Raw genomic sequence first — 16552 nt, forward strand, 5'->3', positions numbered from 1 at the left:
ATGCCACAAACTTTTCGAGTCGAGGAATGCCCAAGAAGTCCGTACTTTGTGAAAACACCGAGCTTGCCAGCCGCACTGTCATCCTGTATGAGATGGAGCAACTCATACTGGATTTGCTAGCGATAACAGGTTGTCTTGAAACAAGTCAATGCAGGGAAAACCACGAGGCACAACGTGGTGTTGATTGTTTACATGGTGTACCTGCGTTACCCCGCAGACCCCTTGAACCCTTGCTAGCTGCCGCGGGTACATGCGGGGTAGCTCGGCTCATTGCTCGCGGGCGGCATCAATAATCTCACTGGCTTTTGAATCCTACTTACACCGACATAGACACTTACAAGTAAGTGGGCACTGAAACAGAATACGTCATTTTCAACAGAAAGGGTGCTTGTCAGCGTAGTCTGGGATTTGTGCTTGGATGGATGATCTTGTATGAAGAGGAAGAGTGCTACTCAATGCGAGGTTTCTGGTGACCAGCTATGTTTCTGAGGTCTTTGCGTGTTCATCGGAGGTGGGAGAGAGTATTGGGCGGGAGGAGGGGACTTCTTACGAGGGCGTATGCTGAGGGGCCGAAAGAGGTATCTTCCCAGAGTATTGACTTGATCGAGAGAGGACATCGCTGATGAATGACAGCCTCCGCTGTTGACGCAGACGGTGCCGCAGCATTTTCGGGAGATTGTGAGGAGTTTTGGGGATAGGGATGCGTGCGTTCTCCCCTTCCCATCAGTCCTTCCTGGAAGGTTAGGATAAGTGCTGAGCTACGACAGGGTTATATCGCACCATCAGCGCACCATCCTGACATATGCCCAGCTAGACCGTGACTCGGATGCTTTGGCACGAGGACTGGCGAAGCAGGGAGTTAAGAAAGGAGACAGAGTTGCGGTGAGCTTAGGGAATAATGTTGAAAATGCGACGGCGACGTATGCGCTATTCAAGTTGGGTGCCATATTGGTAAGACGAACTGACCAGAATAACAGAGAGATGAGTTTGCAGAGCTGATGGATGTTAGGTCCCGTTAAATCCAGCGTTCAACGCTCCTCAGGTTCTTTCGGGGCTGAATCATCTGGCTGCCTCGCACGTTCTCATCGGCGCGGAGACAAATCTACCGTATAAGGCTCCGAGGTCGAATATACCACTACTAGAAGCTCTGGTGCCGAATCTGAAAGCGTCAAAGTTGGAGTCCGAAGTTGTGCCTTCACTACAATCTATAACGCTCGTAAACAACTCTTCCGGACGCATAGACACATCACCCTACAAAAGCACAATCTCCTACGAGAGCGTCATAGAGGACGGTCAGAATGGTCTCACCCTGCAAGACGACTCCCTACACCCGGATGAAATCATCAATATTCAATTCACAAGCGGCACAACCAGCATGCCCAAAGCAGCCTGCCTCTCCCACCGCTCCATTCTCAACAACGGAAAGTCCATCGGCGACCGCATGCTCCTCACCGAGAAAGATGTGGTAGTCTGTCCGCCTCCGTTGTTTCACTGCTTCGGCTGTATCCTGGGCTACATGGCGACCGCAACACATGGCTCGGCCATCGTGTTTCCCGCCGAAGCATTCCACCCGTTACACACCCTGCACGCAGTCCAGGAATACCAAGGCACCGCCCTGTACGGTGTCCCCACAATGTTCATCTCCGAGCTCGAGCTACTAGCAAACGGCACCGTCCCCTACCAAGGCTTCGAGCATCTACGTACCGGCATCGCAGCAGGATCAAGCATACCCGCCGAACTCATGCGCAAGCTGCACAAAACGCTGAACCTCACCGAACTCACCATCTGCTACGGCATGACGGAAACCTCGCCCGTAAGCGCGATGACCACTACCGACGACCCCATCGACAAACGCATCGACTCAGTGGGACGCCTCATGCCGCACGTCACCGCCAAAGTCGTCGACCCCGCAGACCGCACGCGCATCCTTGCGCCTAATGAACGGGGCGAACTCGTCGTCTCGGGATATCTCACTATGCGCGGGTACTGGGGCGACGCTGCGAAGACGGCTGAAGTTCTTATTCCGGACGAGGAGGGTAGGATGTGGATGCACACCGGGGACGAAGCTAGTATGGATGAGGAAGGGTATGTTAAGATTACGGGGAGGATCAAAGATCTTATTATCAGGGGTGGAGAAAACATCCATCCGCTTGAAGTGGAAAACTGTCTCTTCGCTAATGACAAGGTTAAGGAGGTTAGTGTTGTGGGGTTGCCGGATGAGAAGTTGGGGGAGTGTGTTGCGGCTTTTGTTGTGAGGCAGAAGGGTGTTGAGATGGGGGCGGAGGAGGTGAGGGGTGGGTTAAGGAGAGGTTGAGTCATCATCTTGGTGAGTTGAATTTGTAGGAATGGCACAAGTTGGGGGAAGCTAACAGTGGGTAGTGCCGAAGTATGTGTTTTGGGTGGACGGGTACCCGAAGACGCCGAGTGGGAAGATTAGGAAGGTGGAGCTGAAGGAGTCAGGTATTGCGCTGTTGAGGGAGGGAAAGGGCTGGATTGAGGGAGTAACGAGGGGTTGGAGTCGTGTATATGTGAGAAGAATCTTAACGATATCATCATGTCTGTTCTGATGCGAGGAGTCTACACATTTCGAAGATCTAGAAGTATGGTGAGGATGATTGGAAGCGCGTGCTGGACGCCAGTGAACTGGTTGCTTCTTTAAACTTCTCTCCGCCTGCTGGATAGTTACTATGTTGTTGTAAGCAGTCCTGTGAGCTCTTATAAGGATTATGCTGAGTGAGTGAAGTGAATAAGCGGATATCATCCGGGGCACCACGTTTCTGGAGTGGATGAACAGACCGAATTGGAAATCAACCTGGGGCTCGTGCCTATGCCACTAAATTACCTCCCCGACTATAAAACCCCACGCCCCCGCCCGAACTGCTTACCTACTCCCTCCAAACTACCCAACACTCAGACTCAAGCACCACACCCACACGATACCTACGTATTAAACAACTACCACCATGCGCTTCTTCTCCATGCTCCTGGCCCTTCTCTCGATCTTCATCTTCTCGTCCGCCGCGCCGACCCACAAGGATGACAACGGCCGTGTGCTCGTCCGCACCGACGCCGCCAATAACACCCAGGGCTTGAACACCACCGACGTCACCCTCTACAAGATCTTCAAGTCCGAAGAGACCTCCGCCATCCAATTCAAACCCTCCGTCGATACCACTCCTGGCCCTGGTAAAACGGCGTTGTGCAGCTGGACCAACTTTCGAGGAGATTGCCTGTGGGTCGACGCCAACGTTGGATGCGTCGCCCTCTACATGTACGGGGGCTTGACCGGCTTACCTACAGTCCGGTCAATTCGCCCGGACGTGGGATATACTTGCGCGATCTACTCGGACTTCGGATGTCGTAGAACAAACTTGCTCGCATTCGCGAATCATCAGGGTATTGTGGATCTGAAGACCATTACGGGCCGACCCGAATCGGCTAGGTGTTTCTGGGCATGAGGGGCTAAGGCGAGAGTGAGGATTGTCTCATGCTACGAGCGTGTGTAGCACGGTTTATGCATCATGGGATTGGATGGAGTCGGAATTTGGGCTAGAAGGCGACTGACTTGGCCATTCGATTAGAATACCATACCTCACATTGGTAGATGGACTTATTTAGAAATACCATACCATGACGAACGTGTGTACAACCTCGATGCTTGAGAACCAACTCAATTTGCTGGCACTGTCCGGGCCGTCCGTAGACTTTCAGCATAAAGAGGGTACAGAACATTGGATTTCACTGAAAAGCCAGCTTAATAGAAGACAGCCTAAACATGAATGTTTGTCCATACAGACTGCTCCCGTCTCCAGTCATCACTACGTTGAGGTTTCCTCGCGTAGTAGAAAAGGTCCAGGATAGGAAAAGGCTCGTGTAACATCGTATTCGTAGAGCCGAGGGGCTGAGTCTCAACTTGCTTTTTCCCTCACATCCTGTCATGCCCCGCTACCGTTTCCCATCTCATTGTCCACGAAACCACCACCTTCTCGGATGCTCGTTGTGCGGTGAATTTAACCTGCTATCATCTCTCGACTTAGGAATAGTCTGGCTATGCTTGCAACTCAACAGAAACAAGCGCTCGTCTAGCCAGCCTTGTGCGGATCAGGCTGAAGCAATCGACAATCCTAAAGAAGCGCCTCTTGGAACCGGAATTTGTTGCAACAAGTTTGAAGCAATAGCGGCTCGTTGAAGCTACAATGCGGCGATTCAAAAACCCGTTCAAGGACAAAGCCAGGTCTTCCAGAACGACCATGCCAGTGCAGAGTGCAACTACGCCCGTACAAAGTACCACTACGCCCATAATACCGTTGATCACTCCAGAGCAGAGCGCTGCAATCACCCAGGATAACGGCTCGACAGAAACATCGGTACCTATGGTAGCTGGTCCGTCGGCTGACCGCAATGTTGAGTCCAGCAAGTATTACTGGCCTGACCTGTTAAAGGAAGACATACCTAATGCGCGTATCTTCACATTTGGATATGATGTAAGTGGCTTTCACACGGTAGCTCTTCAGAGGCGGACTGTTGTGTGTAGGTGGAAGTATATATTCCAATACCTTATAGAATCACGAAAAGCTTCCGTTCGGCCTATACTGACTATAAACCCCAAATTCTAGGCAGACGTTATTAGCATCACGGGTGGCGTCTCCATGGATCGCCTTGCAGTACATGCAAGCAATCTAGTAGGAGAACTGCACAGAGTGAGGAAAACTGAGATCCAAAAAGCCCGCAAGATCATCTTCATTGCACATAGTCTGGGCGGATTAGTCGTCAAGCGCGCTATACAGGATTCAGCTGATAGTTCCGTTGCGAAGCTGCGACGGGTTGAAGAAGCGACAGCTGGCATCGTGTTTTTGGGCACACCCCATAGCGGCAGCGACCTCGCACCTTTTGCCACGGCAATTGGGAGTCTTCTCAAATTCTTTCGGAAGCGCGTGAATGACGACCTTCTCAGCGTTCTGCAACGAGACTCCCCGGTTCTTCTCGACCTAGAGAAGTGGTTTGGACAGTAAGTCAGCATCTTCAATCGAGTATCAATAGTGTCCAGACTAGAAGCATACCTTATGTAGGATTCAGGATGCATTGTTGGAAGCCCGTACTAATCAACTCGTTGTAATTATAGTTGGCTTCGGAAGCGCACATTTAGTCTTAGTGCTGCAGAAAGACGACCTGTCGAAGTAGCTTGCTTTATGGAAGCTTTACAATTTCCTGGTGGGAAGAAGGTGGTGGAGGATTCCCAAGCGACAGTATCCGGGTACTCTTCCTACTCGATACCTACTAACCACATGGTGAGAAATCAATTCTATACGCTGCTCTAGTACTGATCTCCATAGGATATGACCAAAGTGGATGAGGAAGGAAAAGAAGATGTCGGCTATACAAGGGTGCTCTCCGAGCTTGAGGACTGGCTTCAAGATTGGGCAACAGAACATGCTGCAATTCCAGGTATGCATGATCCATCTACATAGGCAAATGTTTTGTACTCAGGATCCCCTCTCGAGAGGATTCTGTGAGGACATTGAGCTGGTTTTTCAACAAAGATCCTTCGTAAACATGCTTGCATTCGGGCCACTGATTGTGCTCGCAGCAGTTACATCGGTCTTCATGGATCCTACAAGAATCAATCAGCTCCTGAGGAGTCTTGCTGAGCACACCTGTCCTTACGAAGATAGGAAAAACATCATAGAGACACCACTGAAAGGTACCTGTGAGTGGTTCACATGCCACCAGAATTTCCATCACTGGATCGAGTGTCATACACCTGGCATACTGTGGGTGTCCGCTGACCCCGGATGCGGAAAGTCCGTGTTAGCGAGACATCTTGTGGATGAAGTTCTACCTCGCCCAGGGAGAACAGTTTGCTATTTCTTCTTCAAAGATGGTTACCACGACCAGATGTCAATTGCTTCTGCTCTTTGTGCTTTGATTCGGCAGCTATTACAACAAAATCACACACTTATTACCAAGAAGCTTTTGGATCAGTTTGACCAGGGTATTTATGTCCCGAGATTGCCCGTCCACTTCTCGTAGGGTCACCTTTTGTTGTGGTCTTATAAGTATATCAGCCTGGAGTTGCGATTGGCTAACACCACCATGACCAGATACGGACCAATTCTACGCATCAATACAAAGTCTCTGGAAAATTCTTTTGGACCTTTCCACCGCAGGCACCACCGGCGATGTCATATGTGTTTTAGACGCTCTGGATGAAAGTTCCCAACCCGAATTGCGCCAATGGACTGCGAGCTTGCACGACTCTGTCAAAAGCGACAACGAATCTAAGCTCAAGTTCTTGCTTACAAGCCGTCCATACCAACGTATACAATGGCAGTTCTAAGAACTCGAAGATCACTTCCCACACATCCACCTTCGAGGGGAGAATGAGGAAGAGAATAGCCAAATCATGGTAGAAGTCGATCGCGTTATTGACGACAAAGTAGAGCTGCTGCGTCGACGCAGAAGACTTCTAGAAGATGAATGCCAGCACCTGAAAACGCTTCTGCGAGCAAATCTGAACAGGACGTATCTTTGGGTCATTCTAGTCTTGGATGTGGTCGAACATACCCCAGGCCTCTCCCCAGGCAAACTCGAACAGAAAGTGAACCACCTACCGGCCAAAGTTGAAGATGCATACGAATCTATGCTCAGAAAAAGTGTAGATGAAACAAAGGCCCAGAAAGCATTGGAACTGGTGTTGGCTGCCAGAAGACCTCTCACGATTCAGCAAATGAGGGATGCGTTGACGATCGATGAAAGACACAAATCACTTGGAGATCTGGAAAACAATTTAGAACCTCTCGATCGATTCAAGGATACGTTGAAGGACATAAGCGGTCTGTTGTTGGTCTTCCGCATCAGGAAAGGATTCCTCAATATATTTGATTCCATCTGTACTGAACAAGTAGAAGAGGTCCATCTACTGCATCAAACTGTCCGAGATTTCCTCATCAAACCTACTCAGGGCATGAATCTGGTGCCGTCTACAGCATCGGCACCATCCTGGAAACACTCCTTTTCTGTGCCAATTGCTCATCGAACGTTCGCCGCAACTTGCCTTACATGTCTTGCGATCAACTTCGAAGTTTCTAGGTCTGAACACTCACAATGGAGCTCTAGTTTCGAGTATTATACGTTGAGGAATTGGAGAATCCATGTTAGTAAATCGGATATTACAGAAGACGAGCGTATTATCAAGAAATTTGAGCAGTTCTGTGCGCGGTTACATACCTTTGATACTACGTCGCGTCTGTATCTAGCCACTGGGACACCGTATCGGTTTGAGCTAAACCTGACTGGTGGCCGGATTCCGCCACTAATCATGGCAACGTATTTTGGTTGTGAAGAACTAGTTCTTCATTACATGTCTTTTTGCCAGGTAAACAGCCTAGGAAAATAACTCGTTGAGCTAGTCACTGATCCATAAATTGCGCAGGTCGGCATAAATGAGACCGACTATGACGGTCGTACGGCTTTACACTGGGCCGTTAAGGGGAATGCCGCACGTCTGGTGCGACTTCTTCTCAGCAACGAAACGACAGAAGTCGATCTTGGTGATATCCATGGAGACACGCCCTTGCAACTGGCGTTTAAAGCCGGGTACACTAATTTTGTGGCTCTGCTCTGCGCGACGGGCAAGGCGGATGCCAACAGGCAGTATTCTCGGCTCTCCAAGTCGTTCCTAAGGCAATCTCTGGACGATCTATACTGGGCAGACGTCAAGGATAAAAAGGAACCAGTAACCATGATCGAGTCACTCCTACGAGCTGAAGGACTTGACACCAATGCACCACTTGAAGATGGACAGACGGTCTTGATGCACACAGCAAGCAGGGGGCTATTAGAAGGTGCGTCCCTGCTCTTATCTCATGGAAACACCAACATCAATGCAACCGATAATGCCGGGAGAACTGCTTTGACATGGGCCATCAAAACCGATTCCATATATCACCTTAACAACGATATGGCCAGGTTACTCCTCACGCACAGCAAAGCGGACACCATGTACGAACAAGAGCTCTTTCTAGAGTCGCTCAAAATGGCCATTGAACTGGGTCGCGTCGAAATCACAAGAACCATGCTGGCATCCGATATGTTTCGCGCAGTCAACGCTGTTCGTTCATTATCATTTGCCCTGACGTCAAAACGCAAACTAGAGCAGGAACCAAATCCAGCACAGAGAAAACCTTATGGAAAGTATCGATTTAGTTGGGAGCACCCTGATTGGCAGCGACGTGAACGGAAGCGACGCGAAGAAGCTATTGCCCTGGTATTTACTTTCCTCAAGGATGCATCTGTTTGGGACCGGACCCCCCCTCGAAACACACACTGGGGAACTGACGCTTTCGTTGGGTCAGCCGCTCGTACTCGGCCCGCCAAACGAAGGAAATCGTTCTGAACTCAACCATACTTTCTCCTTCACTTACGTAGCGAGGTACACCGGTCCGAAGAAGAAGAAATACTTGGACAGTTGTTTGGTTAACGGAAAAAAATTCTCTGGTGTTTTGATGTATAGATGACGATGTCTTTAGCAGAGTGTGCTGTTGTTTGTATATGACCAAGTCATGCCAAGCATTGTTTTGCGACTAGGAAGCATGTATTCATTTCATCCTACACTCACCAATGACAGCGTCCTTCTCCAGGCTATAGTACTGTCGCTTGTTCACCTGAGGATGTTCACTCACTCACTAGACTACTGATGGCACGCAGCGACTGAGGCTGTTCAGGCAACCTAGGGGGGTGTATGTACCATACTTATTGTTTCTTTAAGTACAGCATATCGGCCCAATTACTAGCTTCTTACCATGAATTGCGAAGAGCTGCAATAAGCACGTCATATCAAGGCTTCAAACTTTAATTTGAGAAGAGATGCACTAGCCCAAGTGGAGTATCTTACTCTATACAAAAAAGGCTCAACCACCTATCGAATCCTCCATCTACCCCTCCCAGCGCACCCTCTCACTCCTCAGCACATCCACCAACCCCACAGGCAACAAATCCCTCTCTCCAAGCTGCAACCCCCCAAACCTCCTATTCATATCTCCAACATACAGATTATATATCCACAACCAATACGGCGACTCCTCAAGCGACCGCTCCTGCAGCATTTCGCGTATCGCAGGCAGCGTCTCCACCGACTCCTCCGGCGGACACTCCTGCAGATTGGCATACGCGTCGCGCAGATACGAAGACGTTTCCTCCCTGTACCTGGTATACTCTTCGAAGCTCATGAAAGGCTCGTCGGCATCGGTGTCCGTGCCAGCCTCGTCTTGAGGTAGAGGAGAGTACTTCGTGCGCTTGGGGCGGTGATCGCCTGAGTCCCAGCGCTCCTTGAGGTCGTCGTACTCGGCCTTTTCCAGCTCGAACGCGCGGTCGATGCGCTCTGCTGAGTCGCGGAAGGACCGCCTGTATGTCGCGAAGGCGTTGATGAGCGGGTTGCGTAGACCCAGGCCGCCGAGCTCATACGGGAAGTAGAAGAAGCCGTCGGGGACGGAGTCGTCTGTTCCGAAGCGCTCCTTAAGCATGCCGCGTAGGTATTCTGTGACGTTGGCTGTGCCTGCATCTTTGAAGAGGCTGCGCTGGATATGCTCGTACGTCTCGATGATCATGTCGTTGTGCTGGCGTCCGAAGCAGTTCGCTGGCTGCCCGAAGTGCGTTGAGAAAAAGCGGCTGACGTAGCTGTTCCAGGCCTGTACCCACGCCATGACGCTCTGGCATGCTCCTAGCTGGCGGCGCAGCTCTTCAATGTGCTCGTCGACCTGCGTGCGGTCGATGACCCATCGGCCTGACGAAGCATCTAGGTTCAGAAAGCCCCACTTGATGGGGCCTTTCGGAAGAGCATCTGGGAGAGATCGAGATGTAGCTTTGTCTGTGACAACCAGAGCTGCTCCAGTCTTATCTTCGTTGAGCTGCAGACCCATAACCTTCGAGAACTCTAGTATTGCATTCCAGGCTTGAATGCACGTAGACTCCTGGCCCCAGAACCAGAGGTCGTCATGGAACCGGTGGATGTTGGCACCTCGTGTGCGTTTGTTGACGGCAAAGTCCAAGCAGAAGAGGACAGCTTCGCTGAGCGCATCGCTCAGTACATGCGACATGGGAATGCCACATTTCCGGTTGAGCGCCTCTGCATCGGGACCATCCTGCGCAAAGACCACAGACGCTTCAAGGAACTTTTTGAAGAAGCGAAGCCACTTTTCCGGGATACCGAAAAATTTCAGCACAGCGAAGATGGTGTCGTGAGGCAGCGAAGGACCAAACCACTTAAAATCGGACTGTAGAACCAAAAACTCGCCGTACACCTTAGTGTTGAGCAGAAGCTCAGCGGTCACAAGACGCAGCATGGACTGTTTCGTCGCTAGTGGCGAGCTGCGTAACCCAGATTGATTCTCCTCCTGGTCCTCGGCGTTGTAGTCACGTTGGTCCTCGAAATTGTTATCCGGTAATTGTGTCATGAAGTAGTCCCCTTGATACCTCTCGCGTCTGTAGTTACGGACATTATGGTTCTCCGTGCCAAGAGGGATGAAGTACTCGCGCCGTTGCCGGGCCTTCTTGCTCATTGACCGATATGGCGACTGCAACCAGGCGCCAGAGTGATAGAACATAGTAAATGCCTGCTTAAGCGCGACTGCCCATGTCTTCCCGATGAAATGAAGTAGGATAGCCTGGTGAGTTTCCTCATCCATGTATACTCTGTATTTGCCGTTTAATTGCCTGCGCATGTTCAAGGGGACCGGCGAAGGATCCCATTCCCACTTATCGAGACCTTCCAGATCCATATTCAGCACGTCGACAAGCTCCTTCAGTACTGCTGGCTGATTCGTAAGATCTGCAAGAGACTCTCGTTTAGTTCCAGCAAGCAGATCCGACCGGAGCACACCTTGGATACACGATTTGAGTGTGTCGACATCGAATCGAGACGCAGCGCCGGAACCTGTCCGGATCTCGTTGTCATAGAGAGTATTTTTCTTTTTAACAGGCTGCAAATCCGATTTGAAATCCATGACATGCTTCATGGAATCACGCAGGTTCTGAAGAGGCGTTTTGGTGACCTTCTTCGCTTGCTGCGTGGTCCCAAAGATCTCATTCAAGTACTCTACAATCCTGTCTTGATCCATCTTGCGCTCTGTAAATGCATAGCTCTCCCATTCTTTGCGTTGCTCGTGCATTTCTTTGCGACCGACCGTGTCAAAGCTTTCGCTCATCTCTGTGTCTGAATTGTTGCTTACAGCATGGCCAGCAGAAGCCGAACCAGCGGGGTTGGGATGTTTAATCCATTCAATGACCAACTTCCCAAACAGGGCCGCATATTCGTACTTGACGCTTGTCACATCAAGTTCGTGTTCGAGCTTCGATTGCCAATCCGAAAGGAGCGTTGCAGAGACAGACGGGTCATGTTTCGCTTGATGAATGAAGTGTTTCAGGTTCGCTATCGAGAGTTCGGGGTGTTTCGCTGTGATTCCATGCTGTTCGAACCCGTCTAACAAGGCTTCAACTTTGCTGCGATGATCTGGTGCGGATGCAACTTTCGCCAATATCGAGTTCTTCTCGGCTTCGAACTTTTCGCGGTGGTCCGCAAGTTTTCCTAACTTGCGCTCCGTGACATGATGCAGAGTCGAAAGCGTTGGAGTCGCCATAGTGGTACTTGCTGATTGGTGAAGACTTCGAGAGGCTCGATTCCTGGTAGATTGGGAAAAGCCACCTCGACCTCGACCTCGTCCTCTTCCACGTCCTCTCATGAATGTAGAATATGGAAGGGTTTGAATTGATGGGTTGAATGCTTGATGCTTGATGGAATTGCCATAATGCGCGATGAAAGCGCGTTTAAATGTAGTGGATCTCGCTAAGGCAGCAACTCTCACGTGCCGTAGGCAGTCGACAAAGCACATGACCGCGCCCTACATTGAATTCGCAACGCCAATTGCACGCTCGAGAGTAATTGATGCAGGGCAGAAGGGCAGAAGGGCGTTGAAGAAGGTTCGGTGATGGTCTGCGCCGTAGCTGATGCCTACGATGTTGCACTATCCTGTTTGGGTTTAATCGCTTGCCTATCTAGGTGCAACAGTGGAGACAGACTCACCCCTTCATACGATTTTTCTCATAGAATAAATATATAGTACAAGGCCCGATATGTGTATGTGCTTAACCGATACTGTAACTGGGTGACGACTTTGTGATAATGGCGAATAGTATTACATAAAGTCATATAGTAGTGCGGTCCCTTTTTATTCGTTTAAACCTCAATACCCTCGCTTCAAATCGAGTACAAAAAGTGTGCCAACTTGGAGGAGGTGGTGGTGGAGTAGGTCCACGTTCTTCGTCCGCACTAGCGCCATCGTCATCCGACGAATTCCCGTATGTATCGGAGTGTCGTTCTTCATCAGTGAACCTGTCCTCATCCTCACCGTCACCGTCCTCATCCTCGATGATTAGCGGTTCTTTAAAGTTTTTGTCGAACGCGCCCGGTTCTATATCCCAGCTGGTGTCTTGGACCCTCCCATCCCAAACTAATTCATACACGGTATTCTCGAGAGGAAACTTCCACGTCTTCGCACATTCCACAATCTGCTCCAACTGATCTTTCTTGATATCGAACGTCTCGATCACAAGCTGGAGCTCTTTCAGATCCGGGAGTCGTCCCACGATTACGCCCCACGTCTCACGTCCCTGCACAACCTCGCCTGCACTCCGCCTTGCAGCAAGCTCTTCCATGATGTGGTCAGAACCCCAAACACTCAGAGAACTTGGAACCCTGCCGACTGCGACTGCTGGGTCAAGATATAGCTTGCGTGGAATGTAAGTGGATGAGTTCGGGTGGTGACTCCAGTTCCACCAATCCTCGTGGGTCAATCGCAGGGTCAGATGTGTCAGCGGGCGAGCGATCATCGCGCGAGCCTTGAAGTGCGTCGCGAATGTTCCACTTTCGTAGAAGATATTATCATAGCAGTCTGGCTCCGTTGTGATGGGTAGCGTAAGCTCATCACCATCCTGAGGTTCCTTCCTCCCGGATATGGAAGTGCTTAGGGTGTCGAAAGGGAACGGTTGCACTTTATGCGAAGGCTTTTTGTCCCATGCACGTAAGAACCGAGGTGCTATATAAGCGCCTGCGTGCCGCTCTTTGGCATACCATTCTTTTAGCCAGTTCCTCAACTCGCCCTGCTCTAGAGCTATTTGCTGGAGGCTGATGTCCACACGCTGGATTAATGCCGCTTGCCAAGGAGCCAACGTTGCTAACCGCGGTCGGAAAGGGCCTTGGAAATCATAGACAGTGTAGTAATTCAACTTTAGCGGAAGGCGGTACGTTTCGAGATAACTGGCCTTACAGCTCCCGACTAGCCCGAAAGCAATGTCTGAAACTGGTAGTTTGGGTTTCCCATTCATCTTGTGTGAACGCCACATAAAGGTGCCACCGACTGGTATAGTAGTGGTGTCTGTGAGTGCATATTCCCAGATTATTTCACGAACTTCGATTGGTAATCCGGAGAGCAGAGTACATTGGGGTTGCGAATAGATACGATCCCTAGCAATAGAGAAAGCGAGTGGCTCGAGATTGCGCCCGTAGAACACGCATGGCTTAGGGTCTGAGAAGTTGCGCTGGCATGAGCAAAAGTTTGCGCCATCGCTATTGTCGCACTCCGTATTCTGGAAGTATTGGCGCTGGAAATTCGCTGTGTGTCGGCCCACGATAAGTGTGAGGTTGGAGTCCGCCATTTGCCGAGCAAAAAATAGTGAACACAAGAGCTCACAAGATTTGGTGATGGTGGGAATGATGTATTGCCAAGTTGCAGCCTAATCCTCCGCATTTCCTAACCCGAAATAGGAGGCCCTGTAGGCATTGGCCAATCAACGTCAAGGGGCGCCTAATATCTTGCGAAGCGTTAATTATACTCGACCTGCCGTTGAATCATATTTAACTTACTGTTGCATCATACTCGGCCTGATCGGCTGGTTATGTAGGCATATGAAATCTTGCTTGTCTCGGAACGCTATAGCGCTCGAACTCTCTGCTTCCTCAGATCACCTGATCGAACTCGTTCATCCGATCTCATCTCATTACTTCAACAATAGCTAATAGATTCTTGACCCCAGCCCTATACTGAACTTAAAACTACTAAGCCTAATCCTACTTCAGTTATCTCCTTTGTAGTAGCAATTCACACAATTCGCTCCCTGAACATAGGCTTTCGAGCTCACTTTTCCACAACAGCTATTTTATCAGGTCGAGTATGATCTAACAGCAGGTCAAGTATGATCTAACGCCTTCGAACATCTCGGACCGGTTTTCATTACTCTCTCGACGCTACTCCTACGAACCATACACGATGAGATCCAGCCGTTATTCAACTTTCCACACTACGCCCAAGGATCGATAACGACTTTCTTACCGCTTACGCCCTTATGCAGCTCCTCAATACCCTCCGACACCTTCTCCAACCCACCCAGAGAATACGGCGGCACGCCCTTGATGACCCCACTCTTGATACCTTGCTCCATGAACCCTCCGCGAGATAGGAAGTACTTCGCCCAGTCTGCGTTTTCAGGCGCGTGAGTACTAAAACGGTGCATCCCAGCCGTGACGCCTTCGGGCAGCGTTGGGTTCCCCGCCATGACCATTGGCAGGAGCATGTGAATGTACGCCTTGGTAGCGGGCTTGCCTTCAGGGGCCAGAATTTTACATATGGTCGTTACGCTCTGGTTCAGAGATATGGTATCGAGCCAGTAGTGGATCGGGAAGAGATTACGGATCTTATCCACAGTCGTGGGGTCGCTGTGGTCGAAAATGTGGTCTGCTCCAAGTGACTTTAACAGGTCGAAGTTGTGTGGTGAGCTGGTACTGATAACGGTGTACCCAGCTTGTTTAGCGTATGAAATGCAAAGCGAACCCATGGCTGATGATCCGCCCCAGATGAGGATTTTCTTGCCTTCTTCATCGGCTGCAAGGGGGTTGGCTGGAATAGACGGGTACTGCATGTTGAGGGTGTTTGAGCCGAACAGGCAGCCTGGAGGGGTGTATGAGCCCAGTGTGACAACTTTGGTGAAGTCAGTGTCGCCAACCTGAATGCCTCGACTATTAGTACGATGCAGGTACGAGCCTACTAAAAGATTACTGACCTCGATGACCTCAGACTCATCAACTAGCGTATATCGCTGCATTCCTCCATACTTTGGTTTCTTGTGTGTAAAGATCTTCGTACCGCATACGATATGATCTCCGACTGCTACTTTTGTGACGCCTTCTCCGAGAGCTTGTACAATTCCGCCAACAGGACTGCCCAGCACTGCAGGATACTCTACGGGGAGCATCGCCATCTTGGCCACCTTTTCGTCAGCTGGCTGTAGCGCTCCAGCTTGAACCTACACCCGTCGTCAGCATTTTGAGAAGAATCTCACCGATTGCAACGTATATATCAAGACACACCTTGACAAGGACCTCACCCGGTCCTGGCTGCTCTATGGGCGCATCCCGCACTTCAAAACGTCCCTTCGGCTCAAGTAGGAAAGCAGCTCTGTTTCCGGACATGCTGCGAAGTGATGAGAACGACCTCGAATCTGATACGAAGAATGACCTGGATATATATCTTGCAAGGCTGAAAGGCTACTCGTGCGTGACGTACGATATGCAACGTGGTTGTTTCGACTGGCTTGACCTCCAACTAAGCATAAGCCGCGCGACTTGGCTTTATACTTTACACTCGGCTTTTCCTATGCACCGATTCAGTGGGGGCTGACATATCAATTCGCGCTGGCTTCGTGCAGTTCTCGTGCAGTATCGGTGGAGGTTGAAGTTGTGGTGGGGTTCACGCCTGACCGGATTAGCAACGTCAAGGTGCGATTGACACCAATCAGCGCCAGTCTTACATGCGTACACTAGTGTAGCGTCACAGCCTTTCCTCTTCAAGGACTAGCCCATCCTACTTTCACAGTGTCCCCGCCCGGCGCAAACGACGTTAACAAAACCCACCAAACGAGGCATAGCCGCTTTGTTGTACGCTGTAGGTACACAATCAGCAGCTGCGACGTTTGGCATGCATGGTACATGTCATCTTGTACACTTTCCTCTGCACAACTGACGACATTTGCCGGACAATATGGACACCCGCAACGTACTGCACTCACTGTACTTTCGGAGTACAACACAGCCACTTTCAGGATCCACGCACCGGTGCGGGAACAGCGTTGAAATGAAAATGGGGCTACACACCATACCTCTTTCAGCCGCCGCCCACCGCTGATAGGCCACAATCTTCAACTATGTTTGTCGCACCGCATCTCAAACACTCCAATCTGTCATTTGCGGCGCCCAGCTTGGCCTTCGCTGCCTAACGTCCGTCCAACGTACATTTAAGCCCACGCTTCCTGGCCGCGACCAGCCCTGCACATCGAACACAACTCTCCCCTCCATCGTTGCGATAGGGAAATTGAAAATGGGCCCCCAACCTGCGACAGCTTCGTCTTTCCCGCAGGACCTCCCGCCGCGCGAGACGACATGGAAAGACCGCAACTGTCCTGGAATGCGCAATTGCTGGTCCTTCAGCCTGGCGTCTTTCAGTCTCCA

The 16552-nt window shown here is 50.5% G+C and overlaps 7 protein-coding genes across 7 annotated transcripts; 4 read left to right on the top strand and 3 right to left on the bottom strand.

The window, feature by feature from the left end:
- Positions 1-479: 479 nt before the first annotated feature.
- N0V89_003439 (uncharacterized protein) lies at positions 480-2314 on the top strand (the record flags this gene model as incomplete). Its single annotated transcript, XM_056212241.1, has 4 exons — positions 480-578; positions 634-704; positions 768-951; positions 1010-2314. The coding sequence occupies 4 exons, from the start codon at positions 480-482 to the stop codon at positions 2312-2314; spliced, it is 1659 nt and encodes a 552-aa protein (XP_056072549.1).
- Positions 2315-2978: 664 nt separating this feature from the next.
- N0V89_003440 (uncharacterized protein) lies at positions 2979-3458 on the top strand (the record flags this gene model as incomplete). The annotated part of the gene is made up of 1 exon (XM_056212242.1): positions 2979-3458. One exon carries the CDS (start codon positions 2979-2981, stop codon positions 3456-3458), a length of 480 nt encoding a protein of 159 aa, XP_056072550.1.
- A 792-nt stretch (positions 3459-4250) lies between these two features.
- N0V89_003441 (uncharacterized protein) lies at positions 4251-5012 on the top strand (the record flags this gene model as incomplete). The annotated part of the gene is made up of 2 exons (XM_056212243.1): positions 4251-4484; positions 4617-5012. 2 exons carry the CDS (start codon positions 4251-4253, stop codon positions 5010-5012), a joined length of 630 nt encoding a protein of 209 aa, XP_056072551.1.
- A 1391-nt stretch (positions 5013-6403) lies between these two features.
- N0V89_003442 (uncharacterized protein) lies at positions 6404-8395 on the top strand (the record flags this gene model as incomplete). Its single annotated transcript, XM_056212244.1, has 2 exons — positions 6404-6973; positions 7433-8395. The coding sequence occupies 2 exons, from the start codon at positions 6404-6406 to the stop codon at positions 8393-8395; spliced, it is 1533 nt and encodes a 510-aa protein (XP_056072552.1).
- A 538-nt stretch (positions 8396-8933) lies between these two features.
- Positions 8934-11633, bottom strand: N0V89_003443 (uncharacterized protein; the record flags this gene model as incomplete). Its single annotated transcript, XM_056212245.1, has 1 exon — positions 8934-11633. The coding sequence occupies one exon, from the start codon at positions 11631-11633 to the stop codon at positions 8934-8936; it is 2700 nt and encodes an 899-aa protein (XP_056072553.1).
- Positions 11634-12198: 565 nt separating this feature from the next.
- Positions 12199-13567, bottom strand: N0V89_003444 (uncharacterized protein; the record flags this gene model as incomplete). The annotated part of the gene is made up of 2 exons (XM_056212246.1): positions 12199-13427; positions 13564-13567. 2 exons carry the CDS (start codon positions 13565-13567, stop codon positions 12199-12201), a joined length of 1233 nt encoding a protein of 410 aa, XP_056072554.1.
- A 782-nt stretch (positions 13568-14349) lies between these two features.
- On the bottom strand, positions 14350-15517 carry N0V89_003445 (uncharacterized protein; the record flags this gene model as incomplete). The annotated part of the gene is made up of 2 exons (XM_056212247.1): positions 14350-15351; positions 15416-15517. The coding sequence occupies 2 exons, from the start codon at positions 15515-15517 to the stop codon at positions 14350-14352; spliced, it is 1104 nt and encodes a 367-aa protein (XP_056072555.1).
- Positions 15518-16552: the final 1035 nt, after the last annotated feature.

Source organism: Didymosphaeria variabile (assembly GCF_027946475.1).
Source record: "Didymosphaeria variabile strain IMI 356815 chromosome Unknown scaffold_3, whole genome shotgun sequence".
Taxonomy (NCBI): domain Eukaryota; kingdom Fungi; phylum Ascomycota; class Dothideomycetes; order Pleosporales; family Didymosphaeriaceae; genus Didymosphaeria; species Didymosphaeria variabile.